This window comes from Diceros bicornis, chromosome 15 (assembly GCF_020826845.1).
Source record: "Diceros bicornis minor isolate mBicDic1 chromosome 15, mDicBic1.mat.cur, whole genome shotgun sequence".
NCBI classification, from domain to species: Eukaryota; Metazoa; Chordata; class Mammalia; order Perissodactyla; family Rhinocerotidae; genus Diceros; species Diceros bicornis.
Window position 1 is genome coordinate 51,751,307 of NC_080754.1, and position 17,946 is coordinate 51,769,252.

At 35.9% G+C, this 17,946-nt stretch overlaps 2 protein-coding genes across 11 annotated transcripts in view; one reads left to right on the forward strand and one right to left on the reverse strand.

Moving 5' to 3' along the window:
• PHC3 (polyhomeotic homolog 3) overlaps nt 1-11,932 on the forward strand; it is a 77,460-nt gene extending 65,528 nt beyond the window's left edge. For all 5 annotated transcript variants that reach the window (XM_058556358.1, XM_058556361.1, XM_058556362.1 and 2 more), the window contains one exon: nt 2,979-11,932. In XM_058556358.1, coding sequence (XP_058412341.1) covers nt 2,979-3,133 — 155 coding nt within the window. In that variant the 3' untranslated portion in view covers nt 3,134-11,932. The remainder of the gene's footprint in view (nt 1-2,978) is intronic.
• A 1,063-nt stretch (nt 11,933-12,995) lies between these two features.
• Nucleotides 12,996-17,946, reverse strand: part of GPR160 (G protein-coupled receptor 160) — a 40,012-nt gene continuing 35,061 nt past the window's right edge. For 4 of the 6 annotated variants that reach the window (XM_058556374.1, XM_058556371.1, XM_058556372.1 and 1 more), the window contains one exon: nt 12,996-14,488. In XM_058556374.1, coding sequence (XP_058412357.1) covers nt 13,403-14,416 — 1,014 coding nt within the window. In that variant the 5' untranslated portion in view covers nt 14,417-14,488 and the 3' untranslated portion in view covers nt 12,996-13,402. Of the gene's footprint in view, nt 14,489-14,689; nt 14,733-15,769; nt 15,904-17,946 lie in introns of all 6 variants that reach the window. The other 2 variants (XM_058556376.1, XM_058556375.1) reach the window with 2 other exon arrangements.

Below are 17,946 nucleotides of genomic sequence, written 5' to 3' on the forward strand. Positions count from 1 at the left end.
CTCATTCAGGGCTGGTATTTTCTTTCTGAGTAGTCTACTCCCAAGCTTTTCTCATGGAATGAACAAGCTTGTAAATTTTGTAATCTCTTATATTTTCTTTCTTTCCAGTTGAGGATAGGCTTCCCTCTTTTATCAGGGCACTTATATTTACTCCTAGAGCTTGCTCTTCTCTTTGTATAATGTCATCTTGTGAACCATACTAGAGCTGGTATGCAATACAACCAAATCTCAGAGCTGTTAACAGAGTGAAAAATTCTTTTCTCCTAAATTTTTGTGCATTAAAAGTTCTCTACAGGAACGATTCTTTTTATTTTCAATTAACTGCAGTTATCTTCTTTGATGCTTCCTTGTTACAGTGAACTGCCTTTTGCAAAGATCAGTTTATTCTGTGTTTATTGATCTGTGGATCTACAGTAGATTTGGTTTCTTTGTAGGCATATAAAGTGGGAATCGTCTAAAAACATATGACTATTTACTGGTTTTTATAATACTAATACTGGGAGTTGTTTACTCTGTAGTATTGAGCGGCAAGTAGCATCTTTTCACCAGCCTTACTGAAGTCATTCTTTGTGCGGCGTGTTTTGTTTTGGGTTTCGGCTGGAAAAGTAACTAGACACTTGTGAGGTTCATTTGGGACCTGTGACCTTGTGCAGAGGTCCATGCCCGTCCTGACAGCTGCTTCTAGTGATGTGAAGCCAGCTGAGCTGACTGGTTGCTGCAGTTGGGATATGTTTTGTATATGTCCCTGGGGCGCCAGCCATTTGTAGAACTAGATTCCAGTATCAGAAACTCATAGAATATTAGCTCAGTATACCTTGAGCATCTAGAATTTTTTTTTTAAATTGTTTTTCTCTAATGAGTTTCTGGAAGTGTATTTGCTTTTGCTTTTTTCTTTTTCCTTTTTCTTTTTCAAGTCACTTTATTTTTTCATTTCTATACTAATGTATAGTATAACTGCCCTTTTTTGGGGTTGGCTTAAGTTGTGATCCAAAATTCTGAAGATAATGCATTCCTATTTGATCATGCTGTTTCCCAAAATGCTTTTTGTTCTTTATTATTTTGCTAATACATTTACTGTCCACCTACAAGAAGACATTTGAAGAGCGATCTCCTAATACAGAGGAACAAGAACATGCTGTATATTTTCCTCATGGAGAACTCCTTGTTTCTATTCCCAAATGTAGCTCTTATGGTCTTCATTACTTCTCATTGCTCCTGTTTTCTGAATCTAAGTAAGTCCTACCCTATCTTTCTCTCTCTTCTTTTCTTTCCTGTGTTCTTGTAAGTAAGACTGAAGAGAGAAGAACATTAGTTCTTTCATAAAAAGAAGGATGAAGTCACAACTAGATGCAAGATTAGTCAGTTTTGTCTGCCCAGTTTTGAGCTACCTCTGGGAAAAGAAAAGGGGCTTTTCTATGGTGAGTAATCTCATTTTAACTGTATAGTTTCTTTTATATGGTAAATGGGCAAAACCGTCAAAATTTTGCATAGGGTACTTTTGAAATGTCAATTTTAAAAGTCTGAGAAATTATTAAAAGGAAGAAATTGAAAAGCTGGCTGCTATATAGGGTACAGGAAAGATAGAACCAACAGAGAAGATAGGAAAAGAAATAAACCAGGAGAAAAGATGGCCGCACAGCTGAATACAGAAAAATATGTTTGTATTACTCTTACAGATAGCTCCTCTGTAGCAGATTCTATTTTTGTTCATTGTTTATTCATTTATTCAGTCCTTCACTTATCCAAAAGTACATGTATTTAGCACCTACAGTGCTTTGTGTTTGGGTTATAGAGGTGACATCATTATCTTCTATAAACAAGAGGATGATACATTTGCAATAGAAAGATAATCATTCCAACAAAGTTGTGGTATCCAAAGGTATAATGTAACCATTTCTGTATCTTTGTCTTTTCCCTTAGAATGCTGATTTGAATAAAATAGAAAGACGTTAAGCTGTTAGTTTTTATTCTTAATTTCATTTTTGTAATTTTACTGTCTCTTATAAGGAGGTTTCCACATTTTTTCATTTTCTCCTCTCTTGGCTCCTTAGTTCATTACTTTCCCTGTGATGTCTTTACCCTTGGTGCGGAAGTTTAGTGAGTAACCTGGCTGTGCAAAATTTGGTAGATGATAAAAAAACGTTTGAGGTTCAAGTAGATGCTAGCGTTCTTACCTGCTACAGCACCTGGTTTAGACTAAGAGCTAAAATATTGATTATTTGGCAAGAGATTAGCCAGCAAGCTCGTAATTTCAATGAGAAATAGTGTTTTCTTATCAAAGGGGAGACAAATCCAGTGTTACTAAGATTTGACGTTGAAATTACAAATGGAGAGTGTAATACATTTCATCAGCGTTGCAATAGATTGATACTACAGTCTTGATGGTTTGGTTATGTGTGAGTGAACAATAAAAATGTTTTAGATGTGCTTGGCAATTGAAGGTTGTAAATTAGAATAAGGTACAAATGATAATGAAAGTGGTACTCTAGTACTTGAGAAAATATTTCTAAATTGTTACTTAAATGGCAGAACATATATTTTATTCCTCTGTACCTGTGTGTGAAGGACATATTATACCAAGATGAGTTCATGAGGTATAATAACTAGTTAATCCAAACTTGTTATATGTGTGGCATGCTTTGAGGTGACACCATCTTCCTTTTTGTGAAAGTATGTTATATCTAGACGGATCAATCTGTACATTTTACCTGACTTACTAATTATTTCTGTAATATTTTTAGAACAAGAATTGTAAGTAAATTGCTTCACCTGGATTTTGAATTAATTCTTATTTTCAGAATATCAAGAAATACTCACTTCTTCAGGAGTGAACCCAAGACTACAATAAATAAATTTCATTTGTTTCTCACCCTGTATTTCAGATACTCAGACCCAGTAAGAGCATAACTGTGACTGTTATGAGTAACATCTAATTGTTGTGTATTAATTCTAACTTCCTTGCTCTGATGAAATTCCAGGCTGCCAGGATATCGCAGATGAGTTCAGAGCACAGGAGATTGATGGACAGGCCCTTCTCTTGCTAAAAGAAGACCACCTCATGAGTGCAATGAATATCAAGCTAGGCCCGGCCCTAAAGATCTGTGCACGCATCAACTCTCTGAAGGAATCCTAACAGTATCATGAGGCTTTGCAATAACAGCAGTTTTACTCTTCTTAAACAAACTTGTAAGGTAAAGGCTCAAGTTGGCCTAGAATATTATCACTTACTGTGATGGATAGCCAACCACATTGGGATCTCTGCATCAAAAGTGGACATTTCTTTTACAGATATGGTAATTCAACATACATTTTCATAATTAGCCAACATTGGTGAAATTAATTTCACAGGTTACACACAACATTGAAAGACTTGCTGTAGAGGGCCATGATATTTTTCAAAGAAACGTGTTATACTAGATAATTTTTTAAAGGTGATGTTTATCATTAATATAAAGAATCCTTTTAAAAGTAATTTAATAATTTACATTTCTCCTCTTTTGATTTGGTTTTCTTATACATTTTTCTACCCTATAAGTTTTCTATAGGTTGTCATGAGAGATATAATTTAGGAATAATTTAGTAGTCCAGTGACTGGAATTGTATGCAATGAGATATCATTGTGCATTTTAAAAAACATGTCTATTAGACAATTGCTTTGTCTATAAAAAAGATTGCATTCTAGCATGAATAATACTGATCTGGAAGTCAGAAGAGTTGGTTTCTATTCGAAGCTTGACCAAGAATTTGGTGTGACTGAGAAAGTTAGTTTTCCTGTAAGCGTTTGTACGTTTAGAGCAGTGGTTCTCAATGGAGGTCAGTTTTGCTCCCTGGGGAACATTTGGCAGTGTTGGGGGACATTTTGTTGTCATAGCTTGGGGGTAGTGAGGGAGGGTTGCTATTGGTACCTAGTGCCTGGAGGACAGGGATGTTGCCAAATATCCTACAATGCACAGGACAGCCCTCCACAACAAAGAGCTTTCCGCTCCAAAATGTTGGTAGTGCCAAGGTTGAGAAACTCTGATGTAGGAGTGATAAATGCTGCTCTTTTTCACCCCAAAGGATATTTTCAAAAGATAGGACATCATAAGGAATATATTACACAATGGAAGTATTTCAGATAGCATTAATGTTCTGCTGAAGTATTTTTCCCAGTTTTATGCATACTAGAAAAAGGGAAAAAAATCCATTAAATTGGCCTAAAAAATGAGGACTAATCTACAAATAATTTGACTCTTAGAGAGTACTGATTCACATTAATTATCTTTCACATCTCTCTGCGCCTCTGCATTGATGAAGGCACAATATGATTACACCTTATGAATCAGTTAGTGCACAGCCTTTGCTGGCAAGGCAATAGCTTGTTGCGGATATGTGGTCGGTCATTGGATTTTTTCTAAAGTTGAACATGCTGGGTCTAGCTAGAATGCACATTCCTTTTTCCTTGACTAAACCCTTGCATGCTTCCTGCAAAGCACTTACCAAGTGAATCTCTTGGATAATCAGATCTAATTTTGTATGTACACGTTTTAGGGGAAAAAATTTTGAAACAAAACCTTTCACTGAACAGTTAGTGTTCTTTTAGAATTATGACACTAAAACAAAATTATTGTGGGAGCTGTGAGAGCTTTATAGTCCTGGACTTGCAAAGTTTGTTTTAAGCTTTTTTTTAATCTTATCTTTACCACACAGTGGAAATGTTTTAATAATTGAAGGAACATACATAGATATTTGGCGGAAAGTCAATAAGTGGGGAAGAGTCCAGGGGTTTCAGTCATTGTCACTGCTCTTTTCAAAAGGATTGTGTTGAGCTAGTAGAAGACTAAAGATGTCATTAAAGACATCACAGATATTTATCTTTTGGCTTTGTGTACATTAGAGAATGTTGATTATTTTTATACAAAAATACAGCGGGTAATTTTTTTAATCTTAGATGCCTCTTGTTTGAATGTATGCTTTGTGGGATTCTTTTGTGTAGTAATGTTTTAAAAAAAGATGTTTACTGATAGTTATGTGTAGGATTAGAATGTGTAATATAGTGTAAGGCTCATGTTCCAGACCTACAATAGCTTGTAGTCTATGTTACATATTTCTTTATATCACATTTTTAATTACTGGATTCAAGTTTCAAGGAAAGGTAGGTACTCTGTAGTCAATTTTCATATATTAGCAGTTAATCTTTGTGACAGAGTTGTCACATGCTTGACTTTTCCCCTCATCTTGCAATTTAAGAACACAAGTATAGGCTAAGCATTGTAGGAGCACTGTATGGGGGATGGGGGCACAAAGGAAAATCTCCCCTGGAATTAAAACTTGATCATAGATAATCCACAAAGAATTAATACAAAATTGATTTTCGGGGGATAGACTCCCCTAGCAATAATGATTATCTCCTATAACTATATTATCTATAGCTTTTAAGGTGTTCACTTTGAACTGTTACAGGTTCTCCTTTTATTTACTCCCTCTTCTCGTATCAGTCATTATGTACTTACTGAAAGCCCCTTGTGCCTAGCACTGTGTCAAGTATCCAAGAAAGCTTACAAGAGAGGTTTCCATTTCAGAGCACCTTATATCTTAAACCTTATAATAATGTTAAGAATAGTCCAGATCTTCTGTTGTCCGCACTCAAAACATACCCAGAAAATATACTTGCTTTTTTCAAGTGAGTTGTTTTATTTAGAAATGGCTCATTTGCTTTCAGTTGGTAGTTTTCTTCATTGATGATGTTTCTTTCTAGATGATGTAACCATCTTAGTTTCAAAGCCTGTTATATATAATGGAAGTAGACAATAGCACTGGGTGTCCACCTCTCTCCTGAGCTTTAAGCATAGTTTTAGTATGATATAGGTGGGGAGAGTGCTAGTATTTTCATCTTCCTTCATATTACTAATTGTTTTAGGATTTTGAGTAAGGAGAGGCAATGACAAGCAGAAAGCTGACATGGGAAGTTATTCCTGCTTCTTTAAACTGATGCACTCTTTTCCCATTGAGGGAAAAAAAAACTCTACCAGTTTGAAATTTTATTTGCTTTAAGCCATGTGTTCTAAAGAAAGTAAACAAGCTGAGAGAGCTGGTTTGTAAAAACTTGATACATGACATGGATTTTCATCAAGCCTTGTGCAGGCCTGTGTCTGACACAGCTGTGCATCTTTGATAGAGTCAGGATAGTATGAGACAGAGTGCTGTCCCAAAACCCGTCACTTTTTAAGTGGCATGTAACTCTTTCCATGATGGTACTTTTAATTTGCTGTGGCATCCTCTAAACAGACATTTTTTTTTAGTCCCAGTTTAAGGGCTGTCATCTAAGTAAAGGAGGAGGAATGGGAGGAAAGACGTGCTAGTGAAGAAGCTTGAGAAGGGGAGAGGCAGACGAGAAGCCTGCCACTTTTTTAGTTAATTCCACTTCAACACTGAACAAATTTCTGCACTTTGCACGTTAATATTCATGTTTTACCTAGTTTTAAATAGAAATTATTTTTTTTTAGGTAGCTCACTGTTTATTTCCTGGTGTGTTGAAACACTTAGAACTATATGAAATAAGTATCGTGTCCATGCCTTTGAATATTTTTGACATGGTTAATCTTCATATATGCAGTGTGAAATTATAGTCAGACATTTATTCCAATACCAGTCTTAGATTGAAATCTGTCATAGTGCCCCATATTACTGACTTGTTCCCATTATTTGCACTTGCAAGGTTTTGGTACCACCATGACACAAGTATGGTAGGGAGGCAATATACGGATTGTATAGTCTTGGGTTGTGTTTACATGTGTGTAAACAATTTTGGAAAGAATAAACTATTATAGTTGTAGGTGAATGATGCTATCCTCAGAGCCATATCCATCCTCACAGCCATCGAATGGCTGGATATACTCTTAAAACATTTAAAGACATATTTTCAACTAGAAGAGCCTGGTTCTATTTTGTGGTTTGAAGATCCTCACCCTTAGTGAATGGCAGGAAGACACGCTGCCAGCGTGCAACTGGCATTGAGCTTCAGCTGACAGCACGGAAGGGCCTCACTCACCCCTCACCTCCCCTAAAGCCTCCTCAAGCCCCAAGGAAACTGCATGAAAACTTTCTTCTTAGACCTTTGCCTGAAGATCCTTAGAGAGGATTTCGTAGTGGGGTTAATTTTAGGGAGGTAACTGGGGCAGGACTTTCTAATACCTAATAATCACGTTTCAGTGCAACTTTTGGGCAGTGGAAACTGGCCCGTCTATGCACAGTGTTTGCTCAGTCTGTTTCCTGTGCACCATATGTGTAACTAGCTGGGCCTTGAGGAAGGGTTTCTAGGGGGAAGGATAGGGAAGTAGAAGAGGAGACAAATTAGGAGGAAAAGCATTGTAGACCCAAGAGGATAGATAGTACAGTTAACTGAATGAGGTCATGTAGTGTAGATATGACCTTCAGTAGTTCAAAATAATAATTGTAATGGTTGGATCCCATTATCTTATTGGATCCCATAAATTTTATTATGTCAAGATTTACCTGTAATCACACTCCTTTCACTCTTTCTATCAAGTGATCCTGCCTTTAGGAGCATATGAATAGTTCCAGTGATACATAAGTTAGTGATTTTTGACTTCTGAAAAGGTGACAACTATTATGTTATAGTTGGAGAACATTTGTCAAAAACTCAAAGGTTAATTGTTATGATTGAGTTATCAGAATTTAAGAGGAGAGAGGATCCATTTTCAGATACAACATAGTTGAATCAACCTTGTAGACTGTTATAAAGAAAGGCATTTTTAAGGTAGTATTTTATTTGTTAGGTTGTGTCTCAGTCTAAGCATTGGATGACTAAGAGCTATAGGCTTCTCTTTATTAATGTGGATTTCAGTGAACACACCTACCTCTCTTTCTTTGATGCACAGTAGTGTGGATCATGAAATGAACTGTTTAGTCCACATTCACCCATATTGGTATTTTATGAATCTATTTAGAAGCATTTGATTTCATCTTAAAAATTGTGATTCAATTTAGATAAGCACAAATATAGTATTAGGAAAAGTAAATATGCAATCTTATTAGAGTTTAATTTCAACCTATTATAAGCCGTACATCTTAAAAAATTCTTTGGGAAGATAGTCCTCTTTTGTTAGAAGTTCATAAAATGCATCACTATATAGTTTCCTTCACAGCAGCAATACAAGCCATTTCTTCAATAAAAAATGTTTAAAATTGTATTATCTTCTTTGAAAAGTTTTGTGAATTTTTAAGAATTTTAAAGTTTTACATATTATTTTTTAGAGCTTATTTAATCTATTTTAAAATAATACTATAGAAAGCTTTTATTTGGAAGTTGTAAAGCACTACTACAAATATAATTATTGCCATCATATTCCAGAGCAAAATGCTTGGCTTCTTCTGAACTTTCACTTTAGTACACGTACGTTAAATGGGAGTGACCGCCCTCCTTTTCCGGTCTGGAGCCCAGCTTCTCTAGTGGAAGCTCTCCCTGTCTGCTCTCACACAGCAACACACTCCTCTTAAGTGCCATGTTTATGGAACCTTTTGGGAAATGTTTTCCATGAATGTTGCATTTTTCCCGTTTTATAACTTGTAAACATTTAATTTTATTTAAAGACAATTTTAATTGCAGATGTTGGAGAAGAGGTACATTAGAAAAATATTTTTTTCTACTGCCTTTGAAAAGTACAGTTGCTCTCACTGATAACTGGTGGCGTCAGTATGAATCCATAGAAAGAAAACCTGTGCAAAGGTTTTAAAATGTATTGTTTAAAAGAAGTAATGAATGAATTTTAATTTGGAAAAAAAATCAATATAAATTTAAAATAGTTATGCTAACATGGCATACATAGTTTTAAATATAAGAGTAATGTAGTAAGTCCTTTTAGACCAGCTATTTAAATTGACTCCAGTAATCTTAAGGATTGATAGTAGCCATCATTTATTGGCTTAAAAGTTATACTTTAGGGAATATTATCAGTGTTAAATTCATATTTTATGGAGCTTTAATTGATGGAGGTGAAGAAGTTGGTATTTATAAAAGAGTGGTGGGGCTGGTACTGAAATAAACATCAACCTGTTTTAGAAAGAAGAAACTTTTTTAGTCTTGCCTCAAGCAAACCAGAAGTGTCCACTGCTTAAAATCTTTGTTTAGAATGCCGTGTTAAAAGTTGTAATTCTTGTTTTAGGTAATACTAAATAATATACTTAAGTAGTTAATAATAGATGAACATAATCATTAAATTAACAGACTAATGAAGATATAACACTGGCTGGGAGACTGGGGTTTTACTGCAGTTGGTGAATTAGCTGTGTGACACCTTAGGTGGTTACTTAGCTCTTCACCTGTTTCCTCTTCTGAGTCTGCAGTATGGAGCCTATACTACTCGAAATGGGGATTTTGGTTTAAATCATCTTTAAGGTACCTCCCAGCTCTAAAACTACGACTCTAGGCCACATAATGGGGTATTTTTAAAGTTGCGCCTACTTAATTCTTTCTCTCTTTAATGGTGTTCATTTCATACTTAAGAGCTTTTGCTGAAAGATAATTATTAAGGTATCCATTTCCTGGGTCACCTACAGTCTTTGTTCTCCTAAAGATTAAGGTAGAAAATTTATACAGACAAGCAAATGAGGCCATTTTTCTAAATGCTTCTTGCTAGTTAACCACTGAACGTATAAACACATGTGACCATAGTCATTCATTGACATTTATCCATGCATTTAGCAAACCATTTGAACATTTACTATGTGTAGTGTGGTGCAAATGACTTAAGGAACTAGTAATAAGTAAACAGAATCTTTCCAAACAAAATTTTGTGGCTTAAACAAACCTGGACATAATTATTATTACTTAATGTACTGAACGTAAAGTTGGAACTGAGAGGGACGTTTTTATGCTTTGGGTAAAGGATGAGGCTAGATGACATGTAAGGGGTCTACGTGAATTGCCTCACAGTTCCTACAACACATTTCACATATTAAACATCAATCAACCATATAGATTACACAATTAAGGGTACCTAACATTAAGGATTTACATTTTGAAACTGTTGTGACAGCCCCTATTTCTAAGAATTATTTTGATATGTGAATCTAATCCAGAGGTGTTGCTATGCAGGGTGTGTGACAGAACAGTACAAAGAAGCTGGTGCTGATTTACTATATATTTTTAAGTACAACAGCTTTACACCCAGTATTGGCAGTGAAGTAATTTTCTGAAACTGAAAAATCTGAAAGGAGATCGCTGAACAGGTTTGTTATTTTGTTTTAAAGCAAGAAAGATCACACAAAATAAATTTTATCCTTATTACAAATATCTACTTTTTAGAAAGCACACATATATTACATAGTAAAAGGGTTTCCTTTAAAAAGCAGAACTGGTAAACATAAAACAGTTCCATGCTTGAATTGACAAGTTATTTGAGGAGTAAACATTGAATGGGATGGATTATTGAGTAAAGGTTCCTTACCACTGGGGGATTCTGTGAATTATGTTGTTAATTCCTATTGACACAGCTTTACATAGTAATATCACTTGATACTAATGCTCTCCATAAAGATACAAAATGAAAATATCTAATATTATAAAGATCTTTTATGCATCATAGTCACAGCTTTTTAAAGCAGGAACATGTCCAAATACATGTTAGATTAGAATGTATAACAAACTGATTGAAATTAGGAACACTGACATCCAAATAACCAATCTGGATTTAAAAAATTTTCCCATTGTACTGGTTAAAATGTACTTTTAAAATGTTTTAATTCAACTAACTTTTCAAATATTTTATGCTGTTAAAATATCTATTGCATAAATACTTTATGTATTCTTAAATTTTAAAAAGTCAGCGGAGTGTGCAAAGATATAATTTCGGATGTCTAATTTCTGAGATGTTTAGCTAGATTCCCAATTACCTCAATCAAAAGCTTGGTCTTGATTTTGATTGAGGAAAAGTTAAAGTAAGTTTAACTTACTTTTTCCATAGGAAAAAAAGTTAAAGTAAGTTCCAAAAACTATCCTCAGAGTAAGGCATGAGCTCATGAAGGCTGGAGTTGTAGACAGCAGTGTGCAGGATGGAAACTGACACTGGTGGCAGGCATTTATTTCAAGCCTCTTTGTTGAATTAGTGCTTTTTGTCTTGTTAAAAAAAAATTTTTGTTGTTTTAACAAAGGCAAATTGTTGTGAAAAACTTTTTTTTTAATTTTTATTTTTGATGCTTCAAGCATGTGTTAACTTTTTTTTTTTAATTCCCCCTTTTGGTTCCTCCTATTGTCCTAAAACAGAACTTTCATATTATTAAAACCTCAAAAGCTGATCCTCCCAGGATGAACAGAGCATCACCAAGGGGAAAGAAAACATTTTTTATCTTTACAGAAAACGTTAACATTATATGTAGATGTATTCTTTACATTGGATATTGTATTAGAGTCCTCCTTACAGGAAATGAAATAGTTTTAGCACTCTTAGCATTAGTGTTCCTAGATTGATGTCTGTAGCTACAGTTTTAAAATGTATAACCTGAAAATGAAGTTAATTTTGCATTATAAGAGCACACCATGATCTATGTAAAAAGATTGTCCATTTGGTGTATTTTTTTAAAAAAGAGAAAGCACTTTCATATTAACAAGTAGCATGTGTATGAATTTTAGATTTTCATATTTGTTGTGTCTGTATTCAGTGAAGTAAAATTGAGCATTCAGATGTTTGTTGATGGCGACATTAACTGTTAAATTAAAGCACCTTATACTCTGCTGCTTAAACTTGCTTGTAATTGCACCTTTGTTACCCTGCACATTTTCACATAGAATATTGTTGTAACATTGCTTCATGTGGGTCTGGAGGAAGGTTAGTGGGCCTACAGGATCATTTATTTATATTGTTTATATTACAATAATATATTGTAGGTCAGTTGTAAGTTCATTTCTTTACAAATAAAAGCCTCTTCCATTTGGCTGGTCTTTTGAATAATTTTTCTTTTTTTCTTTAAGCTTATGAGGCATGGGGAATACTCTAAGTAAACAAACAAAAAGCTTAATGAGGGGGTTGAAGCAGTTATAAATTTTCCTGATTTAAAATCTGTAGAGAGTATAAATCTTTACTAATTGAGTACAATATACTTTAAAAATATCTCAATCCCATGTTATGGCCAATTAGAAAGCAGTACTTTCAGAGGAAAAGTAACAGAAGTAGAGGGGGCCAGGTTCAGACAATGACAGATTAAACAATATCTATGTATAGTTTAATTCACAAAGTGACTTGCGATTATTCTGCCGTTAAGATTGCTCTATGCAGTAGTTTTCAGCCAGGGGCAGTTCTGCCCACTGGGGGAACTATGGCAATGTCTGGAGACATTTTGATTGTCATGACTGGGGAAGGAGGTGCTACTGGCATCTAGTGGGTAGAGGGCAGGGATGCTGCTAAACATCCTACAATGCAGAGAGCAGCTTTCCACAGCAAAGGATTATCCAACCCAAAATGTCAAATAGTGCTGAGGATAAGAAACTTAACTTTACTTTTACAGTGTGGTATGTTGCCAATGTGATTGTGATTTGACATGCAAGTATGTGACATAGAAGTTATAACTGAAAATGAACCTGGTATGTCATGGAAAGAGACCTAGTCACTACTCCCAGTTTTGTAAGCTGAGCAACCAAAACTTTTCTTCCAGAATAGCTGCATTAAGAACAGAGATATAGGGCCGGCCCCGTGGCTTAGCAGTTAAGTGCCTGCGCTCCGCCACTGGCGGCCTGGGTTCGGATCCTAGGTGCGCACCGACGCACCGCTTCTCTGGCCACGCTGAGGCCGCGTCCCACATACAGCAGCTAGAAGGATGTGCAGCTATGACATACAACTATCCACTGGGGCTTTGGGGGGAAAAATAAATAAATAAAATTATAAAAAAAAAGAACAGAGATATATTTTTAAAAATAAGCTAAATTTAAATTGAGCTAATCTTCCTCTTAAAGAATATTTATACCAAATCATTTTAAGAAAACCATCTTAATTTTCTTGCTCTGAATTTTCATAAAAATGTTTATTAAAGTTCATATCTTAAAGTTGGCAGTGAATCTCAGGTTTACATAACAGTTTGCATCCAGTAGTTTTTTGGGTAACACCAACATCAGTATGGCCAAATGTTAACTCGTTTCACTTCTGTGTTAACAAATGAATATTTTTAACATGAGTGTTCCTGAACAGGTATAAAAATTTTCTTGGATTTTGTTTAAAAAAAAAAATATCATAGTCCCAAAAGACACATTCTGAAAAGGTATTAAAGTTAGGTGAGGGGAAAGCTTCAGTTCAGTTCGTTCCTTACATGTCCTGAGTCATCATCCTTTCTTCTTCACAAAATTATGATTCTTATTGTAGTTGTAAGATTTTTTTTTTAGTTGTAAGTTTTAATTAGTTTTAACAAGGAAACATTAAATTATTATTGATATAGGCTTTTCACTTTGCTCAAGATTATGAATTATAAGTGGAATGAAGCAGCATTTCCAGTTGACAAATGGATCCACAGGTAATGCTATGTCTCGTAAATCAAGCTTGTGACAATTAAACCAATAAACGGTAGCAATGAGAAAACTATTGACAAAGTATAACCATGGAATGTTCATCTCAATATATGCTGGAATCTGTACTTTAAGTAAAAGGATAATTACTTGAAGAAGTACAAATGGTAACCAGGTACCAAGAAAACAGATAATGAACTTAGGCAAGAGTATTTTTTTAGAGTTCACAGTATAACTAGAGTGGGATGAAAAGGGAAAATATAAGATAGTCTCATTCATATAGGAAGTTACCCTCATAGCCTGTATCAAGGTAATAACTTCTGACCAAGAGGTTGTAAAAGCCATAAATAAAATCACCACAATGAAAAATGACAGCCAGTAACTCTGACTGCTAATGTAGAAAGGACATTGATGAGAATAAACGTTCTGTGCCTTTAGGCTTTGGTAGATAGTTGGATCTCCTAAAACATAAGCAAGGACTGAAATCCAAATTAAAATTACTGTAAAAAAATAAAAGAATTTTTGACACTTAAATGGAAGCTTGGTGGTTTTAGAGAAATTCAAATAATAGTCTATACAAGCTATCAGGAAAACTGGATAATGCAAAAAGCCATAAGTAAAAGAAATAATTTGAGTGAATAGGCAGATGTGGTATGTAGTAAACCTAATGCCTAAAAGTACAAAATCCCTGAAATAGGATATAATGGAAATGTTTACCAAAAGTAAAAGATCGATGAACGTTAGTGAAATGCAAAAGTACTCCATAAAATTCTGATAGGTGTTTTTTCTTCTCATTACTAATGTGAGGATATTTAATAATATTTTCCCGAGTATAATCAAGAATAGGAGACAGTTTCCATCTAGGGGCTGATTTGTTTGATGTAACTGGTACTGAAAAGAGCAGTTGTCTGAAGAAAGAGCAGTCATATTTCTAGTTAAATTTCAGAAGGCTTGCTGAAATACATACGATAAAACACTGCTTCCCTTTATTTTCCATCCCTGCAAAGAAAAGTGAAAAGAAAACCTTGATGTTATTTTGATGCTATCTCTATTTTAAAACTTTACAAAGCAAGCACCTCTATTCTCAGAAATCTGATTTAACCCAATCCTTTCCCCCAAATAAATATATAAATAGGAATTTATATTTTTCATGATACTTAGAGACTACAGAATATGATCAAGAAGAATTAATGTGTATACCTTGGTCATTTTTTGAGACCCAGATGGTCCAGAACTTTAAGATCTATAACCAAAATATTACATATAAATTACTAAAACTTCTATATAAGTACAGGTTTTAATAACTTGTAAAAAGACATAGAAAAATACCTTTATCTACCAGAGCCAAAACACAGGCTCAAAATAGCAACCTGATAGTAATTCTCAGAACAATCACTGAGAGCTGTTAACCCAGTCCCACTCTGACTCCAGACAATATGACCCCACCCCCGTTTGTCTTTTTGTCAGTGAAATTTAGAGGTAATGCTTATGAGGCCCTTTAGTATAGCAGTTTTCAAAGCTTTTTAGCTGCAGGATCACCATTCAGATTAAATCTCTAAAGCTCAAAGATATAAAACAGATGGTTCAGCTGAAAATAATGGGGGTATTTGTAAAGGGAAGAGATAAAGATTTATCTTCTGGACAGGATCTTTCAGATAGCACCTGGAGAGATGAGAGAATACAGGGAAGGGATAGGCATCCACTGAGCATGGATGCCTGATAATATTAAGAAGTGCTAGGTAAAGGCAAAGGAACAGAGTTGAGGCTTGAGTGATAAATGCATTCAGGGGCAGGAAAAAGAGAAGGTGACAAAAGAGAAAGAAATCAGGAAAGGAAGGAAATTAAAGAAATTTATCCTAAAAAAAACCCCAAAGTTGTTTCTGCAAGACTGTTCAACCACAGTGTTTATAAATAACCAAACCAAACCAAACCCAAACAGTAACAACAAACCCACCCACGGATGTCAACAATTGGAGATGGGCTAAAAATGATACGTGGTACATACATCCTTATGATGTACTGTTGTGCGGCCATTAAAAATGTTTTTCGGAATGGGAGGAAGACAGTTTCACTCTACCTTTTCTATACTTGTTAAATGTTAAGCCTTATGAATTTGTTACATGTTAAAAAAAAGAATATGATAAATTTCCACAATATGTTTAGTCAAATGAGCTGCAAAATTAGGCAGCAACATGTCATTTAATTTTCAAGACACTATACATGTATAGAAAAAGACTAAAAAGGGTACACAATGAGTTATTAATATGGTAGTATACTTACAGGTTTTTCTGAATATCTCAAACTTTAAGGAAAAAAATAAAGGAGTATCAAGTCTGTGAAGTGAGAAAACTGAATTTGCTGAAAGGCAGATAACTGATGATTAAATAATTTCAAAGGAGTAGCGACGATATTGTCTGAGGGTGAAGAAAAGAAATCAGTGTGGGAGAGGGCTATCAGTTCTGTTGACCGATTGAAACTTAACTTGACAGAGTTCAACTCTTCTCAGCTAGGCCCTGACTTTTGAGCTGTTTCATTGTCCAGTTTTAGCAAGAATTCTGCTAAGTCAGGGTAACCAGAATCCCCCACCCTCTGTAATCTGATCAGGTTCTTCATCCCCTACCATACTCCAGGTGATGACCGATCACCCTGGCCTGCCGTCAGCAAGAATCCTGTTAGGTCGATTTAGCCAAAATCCCCTTATACCTGTTGTTTCCTCAATAATATTCCATCCACTGACCCCCACCTTGCTCCTTGGCTATAAATTCCCACTTTTCCTTATTATATTCAGAGTTGAGCTCAATCGCTTTCCCCCACTGCAAAACCCCATTGTAGTGGTCCCTACACCCATTGCAATGGTCTTGAATAAAGTCTGCCTTACCATTCTTTAGCAAGGGTCATGAATAATTTTTTCTTTAACATACTCTCATGGCCATAAATCACGTCATAAGCTCACTTATTAAGGTACACAAATTATATATTTACCCACACATATTTTTATATATATCTTTATATATGTAAAGATAGTTATAAAAAATCATACAATACCTATTTTCACAACCGTAGGTATAAAAGAACCAATGAAACAAGTTCTTTTGTACACTCAAATTTTTTTCTATACTCAAATATACTATATCGTTTAGCGACCCTCGCCTGAAAAAGTTCCACGCCAGACTTGATATACAAAGGCATAGAATCATGGCTATCACCTTCACAAATACCACTGGCCTTATAAGTGGTGTTGCTTGGATAAGAAGCCTAGATGGAATGATAAGACCATACGAAGTCCTCCTCCTTGTGCCAAGAAAAAAAACAGGCTTAGTTTTAAATAGCAAATGTTGGTTTAGAATGGGGGTGAGTAAGGGGAAATAGCGTGAGTTCATATTTCTAAAGACTCATTTTTTTTAAAAAGTATCTTTAAAGAAATTTTTAAGAATTATCTGTATAAAATGATTTTATCCTTTATAACTTCTATCCGAAATTAAATAAGTAAAGCTAAGGAATCCACGTTTAAGTAGGCAACATCCGAGGGATGTTTCCCAAGTTTCCATTTCATCACTGACTCTCAGAGTGGGTACCAGTCGGAAGGCCAGAAAAGCAGGCTAGTCCCTGGAGGAGGGAAGTAAACCTGAGTGTCTCCAAGGGGCTATGGAAGGTCAGCAAAGGAGGAGGAAGTGGTGGTGGAGGAGGAGGAGGAGGAGGAAGAGGAGGAGGAGGAGGCGGAAGAGGAGGAGGAAGGAAGAGGAGGAGGAGGAGGAAGGAAGAGGAGGAGGAGTAGGAGGAGGAGTAAGAGGAGGAGGAGGAGGAAGAAGAGGAGGAGGAGGAGGAAGAGCAGGAGGAGGACGAGGAGGAAGAGGAGGAGGCGGAGGAGGAAGAGGAGGAGGCGGAGGAGGAGGAGGAGGAGGAGGAGGAGGAAGAGGAGGAGGAGGAAGAGGAGGAGGAGTAAGGAGGAGGAGGAGGAAGGAGGAGGAGTAAGAGGAGGAGGAAGGAGGAGGAGTAAGGAGGAGGAAGAGGAGGAGGAGGAAGGAGGAGGAGGAGGAGGAGGAGGAGGAAGAGGAGGAGGAGGAGGAAGAGGAGGAGGAGTAAGGAGGAGGAGGAAGGAGGAGGAGTAAGAGGAGGAGGAAGGAGGAGGAGTAAGGAGGAGGAAGAGGAGGAGGAGGAAGGAGGAGGAGGAGGAAGAGGAGGAGGAGAAGGAGGAAGAGGAGGAGGAGTAAGGAGGAGGAGGAGGAGGAAGAGGAGGAGGAGTAAGGAAGAGGAGGAGGAAGAGGAGGAGGAGGAGGAGGATCAGCTACAGCTACCAAAGAACTAACTGCAAGAAAGAAGATACACAAGTCTGAAATGGAATACATAAGAGAATCATAAAACTGGAAGAAACTTTAGAGACGATGGGGGAAAAGGCCCAAGGAAGATATGCAACCTGAGGTAATAAGAAGCAATCAAAAGGAAATATACTGGAAAAT